This window comes from Amblyomma mixtum, chromosome 7 (genome assembly GCF_055824585.1).
Source record: "Amblyomma mixtum isolate Tamu chromosome 7, ASM5582458v1, whole genome shotgun sequence".
NCBI lineage: Eukaryota > Metazoa > Arthropoda > Arachnida > Ixodida > Ixodidae > Amblyomma > Amblyomma mixtum.
Window position 1 is genome coordinate 6,171,072 of NC_143018.1, and position 17,529 is coordinate 6,188,600.

The 17,529-nt window shown below is 48.1% G+C and overlaps 1 protein-coding gene across 1 annotated transcript in view; it reads right to left on the reverse strand.

Moving 5' to 3' along the window:
• Positions 1 to 1,084: 1,084 nt before the first annotated feature.
• LOC149334849 (uncharacterized) overlaps positions 1,085 to 17,529 on the reverse strand; it is a 223,931-nt gene continuing 207,486 nt past the window's right edge. Inside the window, exons 2-5 of the mRNA XM_089551478.1 lie at positions 5,688 to 5,904; positions 4,059 to 4,204; positions 3,359 to 3,494; positions 1,085 to 2,617 (exon numbers count right to left, since the gene is read on the reverse strand). Of these exons, the coding sequence (XP_089407604.1) occupies positions 2,377 to 2,617; positions 3,359 to 3,494; positions 4,059 to 4,204; positions 5,688 to 5,904 (740 nt within the window). The 3' untranslated portion in view covers positions 1,085 to 2,376. The remainder of the gene's footprint in view (positions 2,618 to 3,358; positions 3,495 to 4,058; positions 4,205 to 5,687; positions 5,905 to 17,529) is intronic.

The following is a 17,529-nucleotide window of genomic DNA, read 5'->3' on the forward strand; positions in this document are numbered from 1 at the left end:
TTTAGGGCAGTCACACGTCGAGACGCGTGTCAGTGCGATTAATATTTGGTGCCAAAACGCTATTCCGGTTTGGTTATTCGGTTTGGTTTATGGGGGTTTAACGTCCCAAAGCAACTCAGGCTATGAGGGACGCCGTAGTGGAGGGCTCCGGAAATTTTGACCACCTGGGGTTCTTTCACGTGCACTGACATCGCACAGCACACGGGCCTCTAGAATTATTCTGATAGGTAAACCCCGAGCAAGATCTTGCGATGTTTGTATGCTTGCGGTGTTTGTGGGTCAGTTCCAAGTGAAATAAATAAATAATAATAAATAAAATAAATACCTGCGAATGCGCGAAAGAACCAGCTTCGCTGGCCACTGCGCGAGAGCATTAGACTGTCGCCGCTGCCGAACGCGCCTCGTGTTAAACTGCAACACATTCTCGCGCTGTACACTGTACATCGTCTACTTCATCAACTAATACTACTATCTAACTAATATTCACGCATGAGCTATGTAACGGTAGTGACAGAGAGATGTGCGCTGCATGCGTTGGTGAGAACAATGTTTTGGCAGAAACAAGGAGCTAGAGCAATACGCGTTGGCGTTGACGGCATTGCTGCAGAAACGCGGCACTTGAGCATAGGGTAAATTGGGTACATGCGGTAACTTGGCATTGACGATGAGAAAGTTGAAGACGCGCATAACTGGCTCCGTGAAGGACAATGTTGCCAGCTTGTGAAACAGACCCGCTGCAAGCTTGACGGCATTCGCCTACTGCCTCCTTATACAAGCGTACGTTGCAAGATATAAGCTATATGCCTCGAACAGGCACAAAGTCGCGAAAAATACCACACGAGTGCTTTGAACATCTAGACTCATTACAAGCCCAGCCAGGCCCCCTGCTCCGAGGCTCTTAAGACTGCTTGTAATATGTCCATAGAGAGTTGAAGCACAGTGTTTCCTTGTTTTGTTTTTTTCCTGTCTGTCCTTTTTGGCCATCTGAAATGTGGACATTTCATAGAGTCATCCAGCAGTTTATTTCTTGAATGTTTTGTTGTCATTTTCATGGTGTTTTAATGAAAGATTATTATAAAGAAAATCTAGTATTGTATTCAACATTTATTTGTCCGTCACAAAATGAAGTCGTATTTCATACCGTTACCTTGCTGCATCTTTCCAACTGCTACAGACAAGGAAATGCATCGAATGAAAACCGAAAATAAGGGTCCTAAGTCGCAACAAACTAGAAGCAACACTCACCTCCTGTTGTCGGCTTCTACTGAGCTCGAATGCAGGAAAAAAATATTTCCTATGCTTTGTATAGAAAATAAAAAGACAAAAAAAAAACTCCGCTGCCTTAGCTGTGCATAAAAAGTCAAAAACTAGAATAATATTCTACCTCAGCTAACCCATAAACTCTCTCATCGTACTTTAAAAAAACTCCCACAGAATGCCGAAAGGGGTCATCGGGATGGAAAATCTTAACTCTTATACGCCTGTCACCTTCATGGGAGTAAACAAGATACTGGATTTTGATGGACTATATAGAACCTCCCTAAGTGCGTGCGCAGGAAGACAAGTCATTACATCCCATTTGTGCTTATTTTTGCTAATAGTGTAGGCACACCAGATTTTCGGGGCCTTTTTTTTTCTTTCGACCTGTAAGGAAGACAAGTAAATGTGCCACCCCCGGTGAATTTTTTATGTCCAGTATTTCTGGCACTATTCCCCGGTAGATTTTCTATGTCCAGAATTTCTTGCACTGTTATAACTTTCTATTATGGTGTCAGCAACTCAACAGCGAAGTCAAGACCTGCATTTTTTTTCGGCAAATGAAAGGTGCCCTTACTAGAGCACGGCATTTTCGCGGTTCCTCCTACGTGCATGAGGCTACGTGGCGGTGGCTCGTTCTACAGTCTGATATTATAAACAACAGCGATGACTAATGAAACGTGGTCTCTAGGCAAGCAGCAGTCTGTATAAAGGCTCCCAGCGCCAGCATCTACACTGCCAACGCTACAAAAAACGCGCACTTCAGCGACGTCCACAGCGCACGGTCCGATGTGCTTCAAGGCTGAAATATTCCGACGCCATGGCAAATCTCATCGCTGTACTTTCCTCCGGAGAACACTTTGCAGAGTCTATTGCGTCGTTTCCAAGGCTCGTGTGCCCGCAGCATGATGTCTGGTCCGGTGGGCAACTACGTGGCGAGGACGCAATCGTCGGAAGAAAGCCCCCAAGTCAGCGGGCGCCAAGAGCAGATAGTTCGGCACTCCTAAGCGCAGACACCTCGGCACATTGCCCCTTACTCTTCGGAGCTCCCGTCCAGCGAAGCTGAGACACACGTAATCCCTTGCGCTTCACGGGGTATCAACGAAGCTCGAACGGCAGCTACGGCACTCTGGAGAAGAGGCTTAGCCAAGCCGCCAGCGCCAGAATCAGCGGCAAAACCAAGGCTGGCTTCGGTGCGCAGCCGCTGCAGGCGGGCTCGTCGATGCGGTAGCCCGAGCAGTGCGTGGACACGAGGTAGCCGCCAGCCTTGACGATGATGTCCTCCGCGAGCTCGGCCGCTTCCACGTCACAGCGCAGGAGCACAGCCGTCTTGGCACACTGCTTGTAGCCGTCCATTTGGCTGCACGGAATACCGTGGGCCACAAGTGAGGATACACACAAGCGCACACAATAGTCGTACGCTTGTGCGCGCGCATGCTGGCGGTTCCCCAAGTCTGTGCTCACAATGACACTTATATACAGCGCCCAGAGTACCGGTTCTGCGCATACTTGTATGTTACACTCTGTATCGAAAAGCTTCACTTTGTTGGGTATAGTCTCGTCGACTACAGGCCTGCAAAAGGACAAGCACTCAGTGACCGGCATGACGAGTCATGCCCATGGTTTTGCTAGCAAAATGCAGAAGCCGTGTGCCTTTTACGCGCGATTCAAATCACAGCAGTAATGGCAATGTGCTGCACATAGGTAGTTTGCAGGAAAAGCTTCACCGTACCCCTGCTTCAGCCTAAAACTTCTTCATTAGGCTCTAGCTACAATCCCACTAGACGAGGAAGAAACCGTAGACGTTTTTGCAGACGATCCTTCGAAAGCTCAAACATTTTCAGCAAACGCAATTCGATAACCACGTGTTTTGGCAGAATGTATTTTATCGTCACGATCAGCCGGGCCAAGTACGCTGCAGAACAACGGCCTCCACCAGTGATCTCTGTCCTCAGCAATCCGAGCCATCCTCCTTGGTGATACCATCTGCCCACTTATGCCTCCCTGGATGCTCTTTTCCTCTGTTTTGATCCAGGGCTATACCCAAAGAGACCATCGTTAAGTTTCGTGCAAACGCCTATAAATGTAACTAAAAGCGTACCAGCACGAGTGTCGTATCCTTTCCTGGGCGCTCAGCGCCTGTCCCTGAATCTCGGCCCGCTGAGCCATGTACACAGAGGCGCACTGGTTGTAGTCGTCCTGCAGCTCCTTGTAGCACTTGGAATGCTTCAGGTAGGCTGCACACACCACACACAAACACAAAAAGGAATGAAAAACATGCAAAGTGTTCCAAAGGATGATGCGACAAAAGCATCATCCTATGAACCCATGTTTCAGCTCGTTTTCAAGAAGGTCGCCTCAGAAATTGCGAAAAATCCTTCGTGTGTTTCTGTCAGATGTTCACAGATAGCCATTTCACACCTGTCTGCCACAGACCGCGATTCGACAACCAATCAGTGATGTCAGCTCCCTGATAGTCAATTTGTTGAGAGCCAATAGATCGCAGACTATGGATCGATGGAGGAAAATACGGGACTGCTTCTATCCTTCTGAGTCTCTCCTGGAGCGATATTTTGATTCGCGCTTCCCGTGCCTCAAAGGACGACCAACCCACATTCCCCTGCAGAGCTCCGTTTCTTGTCTTTCTATGAACCCGTAGAGCTAATCTGTATAGTGCACCTTCTGTGAGTTTCTAGTGCTGTTCCTTCTTTTGTATTATTAAATAACTTTTGCACTGCGCCGCCCTTGTGTGACGAAGCGTGTCAGGCAACAATGTGGTTAAAGAAGAACGGGCCACTCACTGAGCCTGAACCGGGACCCTTCACGGCAGAAGTCCTCGATGAGCTGCGCCGCACCGCTGGTGAGCCGCTTGTAGATCTCCCGCTGCTTCTCGTTGAAGCAGCGGTGAGTGAACGCGTTCACGCAGTCCATGGCGCTCGTCAGGTGGCTGCGAGGTCAGTGAACCACGAAGCAAGGAGCGAGCTGATTAACTCTCCTTTCAGGGCTAGCATATCGAAGAATAACTTAGTAACAACAAAGTGCTCCTTAGAAAAGTAACTTTTTGCGCTCTGTAAGTTATTACCGAGCTTCATTGCGGGCACAGTGAACATTCCGCTAAAATTGTCTGCTGCTGTCTGGAACGGTCCTCTTTTCGTGCTTGAGGCTATAGAAATGCAAATAAACGAAGTTAAGTAAAACAGAAACTAAGGTTGATTCTTAAGACGGCGCAAAGGAGACAAGGACCAGGAAGGAGCAAAAAAATAACGGGACAGGCGTTTTTTTTTTTTTTTTTCGTGCCTTCGTTGTCTTTGTCTCTTTTGCACCGTCTTTAGAATCAAGTATCAGAAGAGGCTGTTCACCATCATTCATCACAGCAGTCGACAAGGAGTCTAAAGAGCTCGGGATTGGTAGCTTGGTGTAGATAAGTGCGAACCAACTTTGCAGAAAGCCCTTGTCGTCGACAGAATAAATGAGTTGCGAAATAGCACAAAAGATCAGCAGATGCCCGCTGAAAGAAAAAATTTCAAGGGGACACTAAGAGTAGAGAAAGTCCTGTGGAAAGCACGCAGAAAATCTATTTCGTCATCGTAAGTCGTTTGTGTGTCGCTTGCGGCCTGTCGTATACACTGCAGGGTTTTTCAGGCTCGTGCCTTTCTCGCAATAAGGGGCAACAGTGGATTGGCTTCACCCTATTCTCGGTGCAACGTTTCGGTGGCAGCCATGCATGATTACTGCCGCTGTGCATCTGTGCAAACACTCTACCGACATGATCATATTCGATAGGGAGGGGGGATTGAAGGCGCTGTTATTCATTTAGAACACGTGATGAGGCATGTTGAGTATGGTTCAACTTTAGAGTTAAAAAGTTAAACTAAATAAGAAACGGTTTATTTTGTTCCAGCGAAAGAAGAAAAAGAAGTTTCGCGTATCAGTTTGTCATTAGTATGTTTTCCTTCACAAGTCAGTCACCACTCTGCATATAAAATATATGCCATTAACTTTGTCGCTTAAGCATACACTGTAGTTGTCATTCGGGGCCTGACGAAAAAACACCTGTACAGTGTTCCGTCGCTGGGGCGGAAATGTGTCCCCGGTATCAGTATTGCCGCCCATTTCCCTATCTTCAGTGAGGTCACCTACTTTAAGATCAACCCGGAATACCATGACCACAAATGACACCTTCACGGATGCTCCCTCTAGCGTGGTCACATGGCACAGGCGACACACAAACAGGCGTTACAACATGCGACGCCAACGGGTGGCAGTTGAAGCTCTAGGCTTAGAGAGGGCTCCTGTAGTGCAGTTGCTTCTGCAAAACTGCAGATTGGCGCACTGCGGCGGCAGTGGTCCAAGGAAGCATCTGTGGATGAAAGCGGCCTAATGCACCACACGCAGCGGGGCTGTTTGAAAGGCGCCGACGCAGTACTGACTCGCAGATGCGCTTCAGCTCTGCCTCGGAGGTGGCGAAGGCGAGGCTCTTGTTCTGCGACAGCAGGTCCAGCTTGCCCACGCACTCGGTCACCTCCTTGTTCTGGCACGAGCCGCCACCGTTGTTCGAAGAGCCAGGGCGCGACGCCCGCGACGGAGCCGTGGAGGCGGCCCAGCACGTGCCCCCGTCCCACTGGCAACAGCACAGCAGCGCCACGCCTGCGAACAAAAAGAAGGAAATGCGAGTTTTCAAAAGATGATTCCAGAGCTTCTAATCTGGCGCAGAAGTGACCGATATCCGTGCATTATTTTTGGATTACGGAGGACCAAATGTATTTTTGCTTTTGCATTTCACTCGCCTTTCGCGGCTACCACGTGACGTCAAAAGTCTGAGAGGCTGCTCAGTCGTGTTCCTGATATGGCGCATTATTGATACCCTTCTGTCGGATGTAACACACAGCTGTGTATTCATTTACTTCTGGAAATTCAGTGCATGCTTACCATGCTTCTCGAGTTAATCTGCATCACCAGCTGATACCATTATATTCGGCGCGTCCCCACCTCTCCACATTACTCGCCAATTTCCTGCCGCAATGCTTGGCAGCAGCGCAATACACGTCCACGGATGTTCTTCATTTTGAATGGTTGGCACTACTGCAAGCCTGCCTACCGGCATTGAACGCAGAGGTAAATGAGACCTGCTTTATTTACTTTGTAGCGGTTGTCTCGGACTCTGAGGCGCTGTTTCGTGTCACCTCTGTGCTTTCCCAATAACAACACTGGCCGATGTATCGCAAGCCACTTGCTCAGTGGCAGCGCAGTCTACTCAAAACTCATGACGAAGGGGGCACACAGGCTTGTGTTCGTAGCACCGCTGCCATCAGCACACAGTCAACTGGGTCGGATGACTGGGTCCGTTAAATGTCATAAAAACTAATATCTCTGCATTCGCTTATAGTAACTTTATAGTCCCACAGAAGTCGCAGTTGTAAATTTCAGAAGCTTCATACTCGCCGCATTCTCAGGGTGCATCGAGTTCCAGGCTCTGCCTGTTACATTTCGTTGTAACCATAGCCTCAGCATCAGGAATTTTGGCCGCCAGACGTCGCAGTCAAGCTACTTTCGAAAGTATTCACTAGCAAACTGGGCGGCCGCCGCAGCTCTCAACTGTGTCGCAATGGCTTCCTCGTCTCTCAGCCCTTATACCAAAAAAACTAAATACCATCGATAATGAACTGTTCTCCTTCCTTCCTTGACTGCGAGTTAAGTTCGCTTCCCTAGCTCGCTTAGCAGGTCCAATCAAACTGTTACCGAACTAATAATAGGCTGCGCTTCAGCATTACTGACTACGTAATAAGTTGCCTGAAACATCCGTGCCAGCGGGGAAGCTCAAATCGGTGCCTAAGAAGGAGTCTTTATTTGCTCCCTGCGTCAGAACAACGCAGCCTGTCAGCGGAGGGTGAGTAAGGGTGAGGGTGAAGGGAGGGTGTGTTCCACTAACTTGGCGCAATATTTCGCAGCCCTGGATTGCGCAGCCAAGTATAGAGTCAGGACACACCGTGTTCAACGAGAGAAGACAGTTTTCCGCCGCATTTGAGCGCCTAATAAGTGCTCCAGGCGTGCGTTCGTTAAGAGCATTGCTCATCGGCGCCAGCAGCCGGCGGCGTCCCGCCTTAATTAAGACTTTTCAGACGGCGTTCGATCGTCTTAAGCAACGCGCTCCAGCTGAGTGATTTACCTGCACGCTTCGATTAGGCGCCGAGTTATTCACTCTGCTTTCATATGGACGAACTTGTTAGCTGAGATTAACGCTGATCCAGTGAACCCTGGTCGGTCCACGAGGCGACCAGATCGCGGCTTCTTGCGCAGGTTAGTTCATAGTAGTTGTTGCAGTTGTTGCGACTGAGAGAAGGATGAAAAAGAAAGTGCACGGGCCTGCCGACTGGCTCAAGCCGAGCCAACCCCGCTGCCACGTGCAGATAGAAGAGAGTGAAAAGGTAAGAGGAAAGAGAGAAAAGACGCAACAATTGCGTCCGCCGAAGCGGACGCTGGCTGAAGAAACATAACCGGCCATGTTGTTGCTGTTGTTGCGACTGAGAGAAGGATGAAAGGAAATTGCACGGGCCTGCCAACTGCCTCAACCGAGCCACCACCGCTACCACATGCAGATAGAGGAGAGTTAAAAGATATAAGACAGCCCACTGAGTATACAGATGATGACATGAAGAAAGGCACGGACTATTGCGAGAATAGACCTTTTAAAAAGCCTGCGTGGCATGAACAACGAAGCGCAAGATGTTCTCAGCGCTTGAAGGTCACTCCTCAGTGGACGGCTTTTTTTTAACTCGTTCGGGAACTAGAAATGCTAGCTCGCTATCCTGTATCGAAAAGTACGCTGGAAAGAAGTGGTCGAGCATGCCTCCAGGTTTTGCTGCGTGATGGTGAGCCTTGAATTTAATACTGCTGTCTCATGGTAATTTCTAAGGCCATCAAACCAATTGTCTATCGACTCAAAGGCCAAGAAAGCGCCGCTATACGGGCGGCTCCGACGGCCATCGAGTCCACTGTCTATCTTGTCAATGCAGTATCATGGAACTCTTATAGAGACCTCGAGGGCCTTCGAGCGGGCGCTGCCTACTCTCGGACGCGGGGCACGCACAGCGACACGCTGGGCAATAAAATCAATGCAGTACCATCTCTGAAAATCGTTAAAATACGCAGCCTATATTGCGGAACAAAAGACAGGCCGGGCTACAAAACGCTGCAGCAAATATACCATTGCTGCCAGTGATACGAAAATAACCAACGCCAGCTTTCCCCGAAGTGCATGAATGTTAATAGAGCTTTTCCTAGAAAACGAAGTTCATTTCAAGAGTGATTAACAATACTGCTACAAATAAACGTGCTTTGATTAACCTTTTGAGGTTGAACATGGAAGCTGATTGCTGGCCATTGTTAGCATGCCCGGAAAAGTATCGGCGGCGACGATGTCCCCACAACACATTGTAGTGAGGTGACAGAAACCTTCGACGCCGATCAAGTTGGTCATGCAGCAGCGGCCCAACTCTTTTCAGTTCTACAGCAAGTGGGGATCTCGAAGGCATTTGAATGTACGCGCGTGACAGAGGTATTAGCCACGGGGCAGGCTGTTCGCGAAAGGTTTTTCTGCTTTTCGCTTTATTGTCATTATCATCATCATCATTTATTATTCATCAAAGGCCCCTGAGTGGGGTATTACAAGGAGGGGGGGAGATTGATAATATACATGTATGTATTAATGGTCATTAATAGAAAAACGAGAACAGGCACTACAATACAGTAATACAATAACATTACAAGAATACCATAGATTGTGTAGTTCGTCCCGTTCCCTCTTACGTCAAGCCCATCACTTTTCTATTCGGGACGGTCTCCACTACCTTCGCAATTACCTATTCGACGGACGCAAATGGCTCCTAGTGATCCCCCGCCATCTACGCACCGATATTTGCACCACTTTTCATGCGGACCCACAGTGTGCCCACGGCGGCGTGTTGGAAACCTACACACGTCTGCGTCTCCGATTCTACTGGCGTGGCATGTACCGCTTTGTTCGCCACTTTGTGCGATCTTGCCCATCCTTTCAACGGCGTAAATGTCCGCCTCACACCTCGCCTGCTCCACTGCAGCCGTTACCCTGTCCTGCCCGCCCGTTTGACCGCGTTGGCATAGACCTCTACGGCCCCCTCCCTCCCACTCCCGCTGGTCACCGCTGGATTATCGTGGCCGTGGATCATCTCACACGTTAAGCTGAAACGTCTCCATTACCATCTGCGTCCGCCCGCGACGTGGCTTCCTTTCTTCTAAAGAACCTGATTCTTCGCCATGGTGCTCCTCAAGAACTGCTCAGCGACCGTGGACGCGTATTCCTGTCTGACGCTCTTGAGGCCCTCCTCAAGGATGCCGCATTATCCATCGAACCGCTTCGTCTTACCACCCTCAGACCAACGTCCTGACCGAGCGTTTCAACCGAACCCTCAGTGACATGCTGTCCATGTACGTCGACGCCAACCACTCCAACTGGGACCAAGTTCTTCCCTTCGTCACCTACGCATATAACACTGCGACACAAACCACCACCGGATTCTCTCCCTTTTTTCTTCTGTACGGCCGCGAGCACCCCTGCACGATGGATACTCTTCTTCGCTACCGGCCCGACATTTCCGAGTCCACGCCACTCTCCGACGCTGTCAGGTACGCCGAAGAATGCCGTCAGCTTGCTCGCTCGTTTACCACACAGACCCAGTGGCAGCAAAAACATGACCGCGACACTTCCGCGGTCTCTACCTCCTACCCTGCCGACTCCCTTGTGTGGCTCTGGGTGCCTCCCACAACTCCCGGCCTTTCGCGGAAACTGCTGCATCGGTATCATGGTCCCTACCGGGTTCTCCAGCAAACCTCTCCGGTCAATTATATTGTTGAGCCCGTTGCACCCGCTGCGGACTTGCGTCGCCGTGGCCGCGAAACCGTCCACGTGAACCGACTGAAGCCGTACTACGGCCCCTCTGTTCTTCCTTCCCCTTAAGACGCCAGGCTGGCTCCTTTTCACCCGGGGGAAACTGTAGTGTGCCAACTGTGACAGGTTCCGCTACCGCCATGCGCCGACACTACGCTGCACCTGACGACGACGAAGTTGCCCCCCGCTCTCTTGGTGCTGGCTACGCCCGTCTACGCTGCCAGACCCTGCACGGCGGTTCGGTCTCTTGAGGACGCCTAATAAACGCACCCCTACAATTGTAACAAAGCAAAATTCAAGAACTCCCAAACAGACTATAAGCAGCATAAGTACAACATTATAAAAAAAACGCAACATGGACCACGATCACATAAACGCTAAAGAACAGCAAATCACGCAAAAATCAAACAGATGTAGTTATTTGTTGAGATGGGCAGCAAGTTTAGTCCTAAATTTAAAAGCGTCTTGCTCGGAGGCTATTTATTCGGGTAGTTCATTCTTCCATGCTGCAATTATGCTGGGAAAAAAGGACCCGTTGAAAGCATCAGTGTGACCATACAGACGCTGAACACTCATTGAATTAAAATGGCGGCGAGAAGTTCGTAGCGGCGGCTGAGAGACAGCGTTCGGTCGATGAGGAAAATGATGGTACAGTTTATGAAACAAACAAAGTTGTGCCATTTTTCGTCAGATTTCCAGTGGCTGAAGGCCAAGAGAGGCTTTGATACCAGTTATGCTGAGGCGATTGTCGTACTGGGATGGGATGAAACGGGCGGTACGATTCTGAATGGATTCCGAAGTATTAATTAGATATACTTGATCGGGGCTCCAGATTGCCGATGCGTATTCGAGTTTGGTACGGATGAAAGTTTCAAAGTCGAGTTTTCGAACGAAAGGAGGGGAAGAGGATAGGGAACTTCTGATGAAACCGAGTGATTTGGAAGCGTCTGCACTAAGTTTTTGAATGTGGTCTGACCAGGTTAGTTTGCTGTTGATAGTGACGCCGAGGTAACGATAGAACACGGTTTCAGAGAGAGCTGTTGAATTTGGGAAATGAAAGGGGGTACTGCGCACAAAAAGACACGGACAAGAAGGTAACACAACAAACGCAGTTTAGTGTCTCTGTCCGTGTCTTTTTGTGCGCAGTAGCCCCTTTCATTTAGCATGATTGACCGGCTAGCCCAACAACGTACGCTCTTAAACTAAGCTGTTGAATTTATTGAGTACGGGTAGCTGACGTTTTGCTGCTTTCGAGAAACACGCAGATACTTGCGCTTTGAAACATTAAGCTGCATGAGCCTGCTTCTGCGTTTCTGTGTTTCTGCTTTCCGCTTTCTCTTTCTTTATACAGTGCAGTCTGCTTCTGTCGCAAGTAACATTTGTGGTGTGCTCTCCGTCCTTTCTGTCTTTTTTAAGCTGTTAGGCGCCACAGACACCCGCCAACAAAACACACCCTGAATCACATTAGTCTTTGTCAAAAGTAACCAGGTTGCATGGTTTTGCTTCTCAGTCGTATATTTAAACTACTATGCCAGCCCTCAAGCTCTAAATCTCTGTATGGTAAGGAGAACCTCTGTCACCTTCAAAGAACTTTTCGATCTTTAGGCAAGCCGTAAAGGCTCACCTATACAAATGAGAAGCAAACCATGCAGCCTGGTTACTTTTGACAAAGGCTATACCTTACAGGTGGAGATTGTGGTCCAACCACCGTGGTGGCTCAGCAGTAGCTTTGGCGTTCGGCTGCTGATCGCAAGGTCGCGGGTTCGATGCCGACAGCGACGGCCGTATTTTGACGACGGCAAAATACAAGAGCTCCCGTGTGCTTGTGTAACGTCAATGCGCTTTGACGAACGCCAAGTGGCCTAAATTGATCCGGAGCCATTCACTACGCGTCCCCCATGGCCTATACGTCGAACCCCGTAAACAGGCCCGTTCAACCCAACGAAAGAAGAAAGAAAGAAATATTGAATGAAGTCACTTAATTCTCACTCTGTTTCTCTTACTTTTCCTCCGGTCCCTCCCCTGTGGATAACAGCGGAAGGGATTCCGTCTCGGGTGTAGGTCATGTTCCAGCGTAGCTAACTGATCTGTATGGCGCCTGCATTCAGATCCGCGCCTGGGAACTCGCGGCCGCATGACACTCACCGCCATGGCGTCCCTAGAACGCGAAGACCAAAGCCCCATCTTCCTGATATGTTTGCCGTCGGTAGCCCCTCTCACGGTTGCAGAATATATGTTTTTCCCCAACCTTATATATATTGTTTATATTCTCCGATGCTGTACCGCAGCCAATTTTGCCGCCCGGCTATTAGATACCCAGTCACCTGAGATCTCACATAAAATCTCAAACGCCTGTGGAAACGGAAGCTCGAGTTTGGAAGTGACAGCTTAGAGGTAGATTTACACTGAGAGAGTCTAACACCGTTCCCTTTGCACTTAAATTGCCGAAAGTCGCTATCTTCATCATTACCATCTTTTTTATTCTGTCGTTCTATAAGTAATCTTTCACCGAAACGCAGGAATCAAACATAAACGAGAGAGACACAGGTCATGGTTTACCTTTCCGCCCACTTTATAGCCAGGGACGTTAATAACTCCATTGCACATTAGACACTTTATGGAACACAAATTGTATTTTATTTTCCTTTGTGGACACCTACTGATAGGATTAATATAATTAAGAGCGGATGAAATAAAAGCTCCTGACGAATATTTAATTTCTTCACGATTGTGCCTGAACATCATCAGCCTGACTACACCCACTGCAGGGCAAAGGCCTCTCCCATGTCTGTCCATTAACCTTGTCCTTTGCCAACCGCTGCGGCCTTATCCACGCAACCTTTCTATCTTTCTGCCGCCTCCCGCCGCGCTTGCCTTCTTTTGGAATCCAGTAAGTTACACTTGAGGACCATCGGTCATCCTGCCTTCTCATTATATTCCCAGCACAAGCCCATTTCGTCTTCTTAATTTCGACATGGATGCCATTAACATGCGTTTGTTCCCTGCCCAATCTGCTCTCTAAATGTCTCTTAATGTTACAGCCATCATTCTCTTTTCCATAGCTCACTGCGTTGTCCTCAATTTATGCTGAACCCTTTTCGTTAGCCTCCATGTTTGTTCCCCATAGGCGAGTACCGGTAAGACAAAGCCCTTATATACTTCTCTCTTGAGGGATATTGGTAAACTGGCATTCATGATCTGAGAGAACCGGCCAATGCGCTCCACCTTATTCTTATTCTTCTAGTTATTTCGCTATCGTGATCCGGATGAGCGGTCACTACTTGCCCTAAGCAGACGTATTCCCTTATCGCTCCTAACGCCTGGCTATCTGTCATAAACCGCTGTTCTCTTCCAGGACTGTTTAATATTACTTTAGTTTTGTGCATAATTTTAGAGCGAAAGCTATGCTTCCCGATCAAAGCTGCAAAACCCGATTCTTCACTGAAACCTTGACCTTGAATAAATGAGCAAAATAAAATATTGCCACGACGGGTATTCGAGCCCACGGCCGCGCGAAGAGATAAGCTTCTCTGGACACCGCGCGAGAGCACTAGGTTATCGCCGCAGCCGATCACGCCTCGTGTTAATCTACAACACACTCTCGCTCTGTGCACCGCTAACACATTGATGAGCTTCTGCCTCCCCAATTTCTTCCGTTCCCTCTTGATGCTTAGGCGAATTCGACACCTTACCATCTTATGATTGCTGCATCGAAACTTGCCGAGGGCCGGCACCTTCTGCAAAGTGCCAGTGTGAACCCACAGACGGTACGAAGTCTACTGCATTTTTAGTCTCGCCACTGGGGCTTTCCACGCCGATTTAAAGTTATCTCGTGGGTGAAATACGGTATCTTTCTGCGACCTCTCCTAATAACTATCCGTTGCTATTCCTAGAGCCTATCTTATGATCGCCCGCTGGCTGATCTCTAGCCTGCTTCTTGCCGCCTCGGCATCGAAGTCGCCCATCAGCAGAGTGCACTGTGATTCTAATTTGCTCATTGCCAATTCCACACCTTCGTAGAAGCTTTAAACGATCTGGTCACCGTGAATGGAAGTAGGTGCATTATGATAGTTAGAAGCCAGAACAAAAGCACAGAACAGTGCAGGTGGGATATTGAACTGTACAGGTTTCTCCATCTTTCTTCAGGAAAGCCATTCGTATGCGTCTCCGTATTCGTTCATTTTCTTTTCGCATTTTCTCTCAGAGTCTGTCTCACTGTAACCATGTACTCCAGCAAAACAGGAGATTGCGTCAGTCGGAATCGAAATCTCAATAAAAACTTTTATCACTCGTATGTAAGCCTTTAACAATAATGAGCACATCCAGCAGAGGTAAATCTGGAGAAAAATCAATCGCGATGAGTTTTTAGCCCAAGAAACTTTGTAAATTCGAGGCCTGATTCGTAAAAGCCAACTGCCACCCTGCACGCCTATTGAGAAACATGCGATGCTTTTCTCTCTGTTGCTTATGGCTGCCCAGACCTCTGCCATTCGAACAAGCAGCACATTTTCTTCACACACAGTTCGTGAACATTCACTTTTTTTTCTTTCAATCCTTCTGCCGAGTAAAGTCATTCGTCAGACTGGGACTAACCAAGACGGATTCGTCTTATCGGTGAAAGAGTACGTTGACTTAGAGGGTGGATAATGTTGGTTCCATCTTTATATGCCAGTGGCTCCTCGAAAATGACCTTCTTCGACTCCTAGTTGGCGTGAAGCCCAATCACAGAGAGTGATGAAGATCCGTCCGCGGCAAAGAGGAAGGTTTGGGAACTTTTCTCGAATCCTCTCGTCTTCAATGCAGTGGGATTGGTTGTTTCTTTTCTTAGGCAGCGGGGCGGATTTTCGAGACCGGGTTTTCGCTGGAATTTATTCCGGGTGCGCTTTTTCGCTATATACTTTTGTATTCATTCTTTCCCCAGAAGTAGCTGTTCGTTTTCCTCTATTTTGCTGCACTGGTCATAGGTGCGTACTATCTTTGCGTGGATATAAATAATGGAAATTACAAGGTGAAAGCAAACTTCAGGAGACGTCGATCACATGTCCGTTCTTTGCAACCCCCTCTACTGTAATGCCCTCAGGACGCAATGTAGGCACATGAATAGATGTATAAAAGAAAAAGGCATATTCTGAAAATCGCAGGGAAAAAACGCGGCGGGCGAAATACAGAGAAATAACCAAGGAAAAGTGATTGCTACTGAACGCCGGGGTTCTTCCTTCAAGGCGCAAGCACCCAAAGACGGATAGCACATTAACATTTTTTTCTCCTGTGCTGCGCAAATAAAAAGGGCAGTCCCTACTTTCAGAGAGGAGAGGTTGCAGCTTTTTTTTCACCTCCTTCAGTTTTTCTTGAGTTTTAAATTTGCATTAAGCGTTCCTTCCAGCGTTCAACCAGGCCTCATGCATGCGCCACTCAAAGGATCGTCGAGCTTTAACGGTCTCTAATCATTCGCCAAGAAGAGGAAGAGTACGCGTGCGTTCTCGAGGGAAACGGCGCCTGGTCTTGTGGAAGAAAAATCGTCCACCTTCGATTCGTTTCTTGCTTCTTTCTCGCTCACTTAACGACAGCTGCAAATGTGCGACAAGAGTCGCTACTCGCGAGCGATAATGCTCGGAATTCGGCGCAGCCGTAGCTTACGCACACCGGCCAAACTACGCCCGCTATTTGCCACTCCGTGCAAATATCTCACTGAGGGCGCAGCTTGGCGCCGTCGTTTTGATTTCGAGTTTGTTTCCTTGCTTGCTTACTTGTTTGCTTCCTTGTTTGCTTGTTTGTTTTTTTGCTTGTTTGTTTGCTTGTTTGTTTGTTTCTTTGTTTGCTTGTTTGCTTTTTTGCTTGTTTGTTTCTTTGTTTTCTTGTTTGCTTGTTTGCTTGCTTGTTTTCTTGTTTGCTTCCTTGCTTGATTGTCTTTGTTGTTTGTTTGTTTGTTTGTCTGTTTCTTTGCTTGCTTGCTTGTTTATTTGCTTATTTTTGTTTGTTTGTTTGTGTTCGTTTGTTCGTTTGTTTGTTTGTTTGTTTGTTCGTTTGTTTGTTTGTTTGTTTGTTTGTTTGTTTGTTTGTTTGTTTGTTTGTTTGTTTGTTTGTTTGTTTGTTTGTTTGTTTGTTTGTTTGTTTGTTTGTAGAAGAGCGAAAGTGGTAGGGGAGAGCGCTGCCGAACGGAATGAGTAGCTTTGAAAACGCTGCTTCTCTGCTCGAAGAATGCGGTGCAGTCCGGCAGAAGTGTGAACACTGGAAGCTACGAGAACAAAGTTTGTTTTCTTGGAAGGCCCCTTTTTTTTACAGCGAGAGCTTTTAAGGCCGTGCTTCTTGTTTATGCGACGGTGATTGGTCAAAATAGAGCGTCGTCACATGTGATGTCACGAAATTTCCAGCCGCTGTTTGGCGAGAATGCCAATCACTGAGTAGTGAAAATGCAGCGACGTCACTGTGACGTCACGAAGGCATTGATCAGAGCTTACCGACTGAGCGAAGTTGCCTGTACTATCGCGGTCGAAAGAAACGAGAACAACGAGGCGCGTACACGCTCCGCTGTTGGATTTTCTTTTTACCGTGCTTTTACCTGAGTGGTACGAAAAAAAAAGTACTCGGCAAGTTAGAGTTGTCCTCGAATGTATCATGGACGACTCTAGCGTCTTCTTACTATCACCGAAGTAAAAGCGCGATCTAAAGAAATTCGAGCTGCGGAGCGCTTAGGCGTCGCACAGTTCGCGTTTCTTTGGATCGCGATAGTGCGCCAAAAAAAAACCATAAGCCAAAAAGAACCTCTAACAGGAGAACCCGCGAAAGATTGACGTACACAGCGCGTTTGACTTAAACATTGTGTGTCTGACTTCTTGCGCGTTTATTTTTTTGTCGTGCTTGCCTGAGTCCGCTAACCGCCAAGAAGCTTCCATTCGAGCCTCATCGCTGTTCGGCCACAGTGCTTGCAGTACTCGCGCCGCAGCTTAGGCTCGCAAAGTGTCTTCGTCTCTCATCGGCCGCGGAATTAAAAGAGCTCCTTGGCTTAACTTCCTTGCGCAGGCAGGCCGGTTCCCATATTCCGGAAAGTCAATATTGTCTTTCGAGAACGTGACACAGATACAACCCGGCCGCAGTAGAGTCTTTCCGCGCAGAATTTAATGTGGTTCTGTTTTACAGTTGTTTTTTGTGCGAGGCCTTTGTCAGCATAAAATCTTCGAGCCCGGAATACCGGTGAAGGACAAAACTAAAAAAAAAAAACGATTGCTACGGTTCTTGGGAGCTTTAGGACAGTGTCGCCTCACCCACTGTTTGGCTTCTCCGCTTTTGTCCCGATCATTCTTGAGTGTGCAGAGGCGACAAAAGCCGGAGATGAGGAGCGCTCCTTTGGG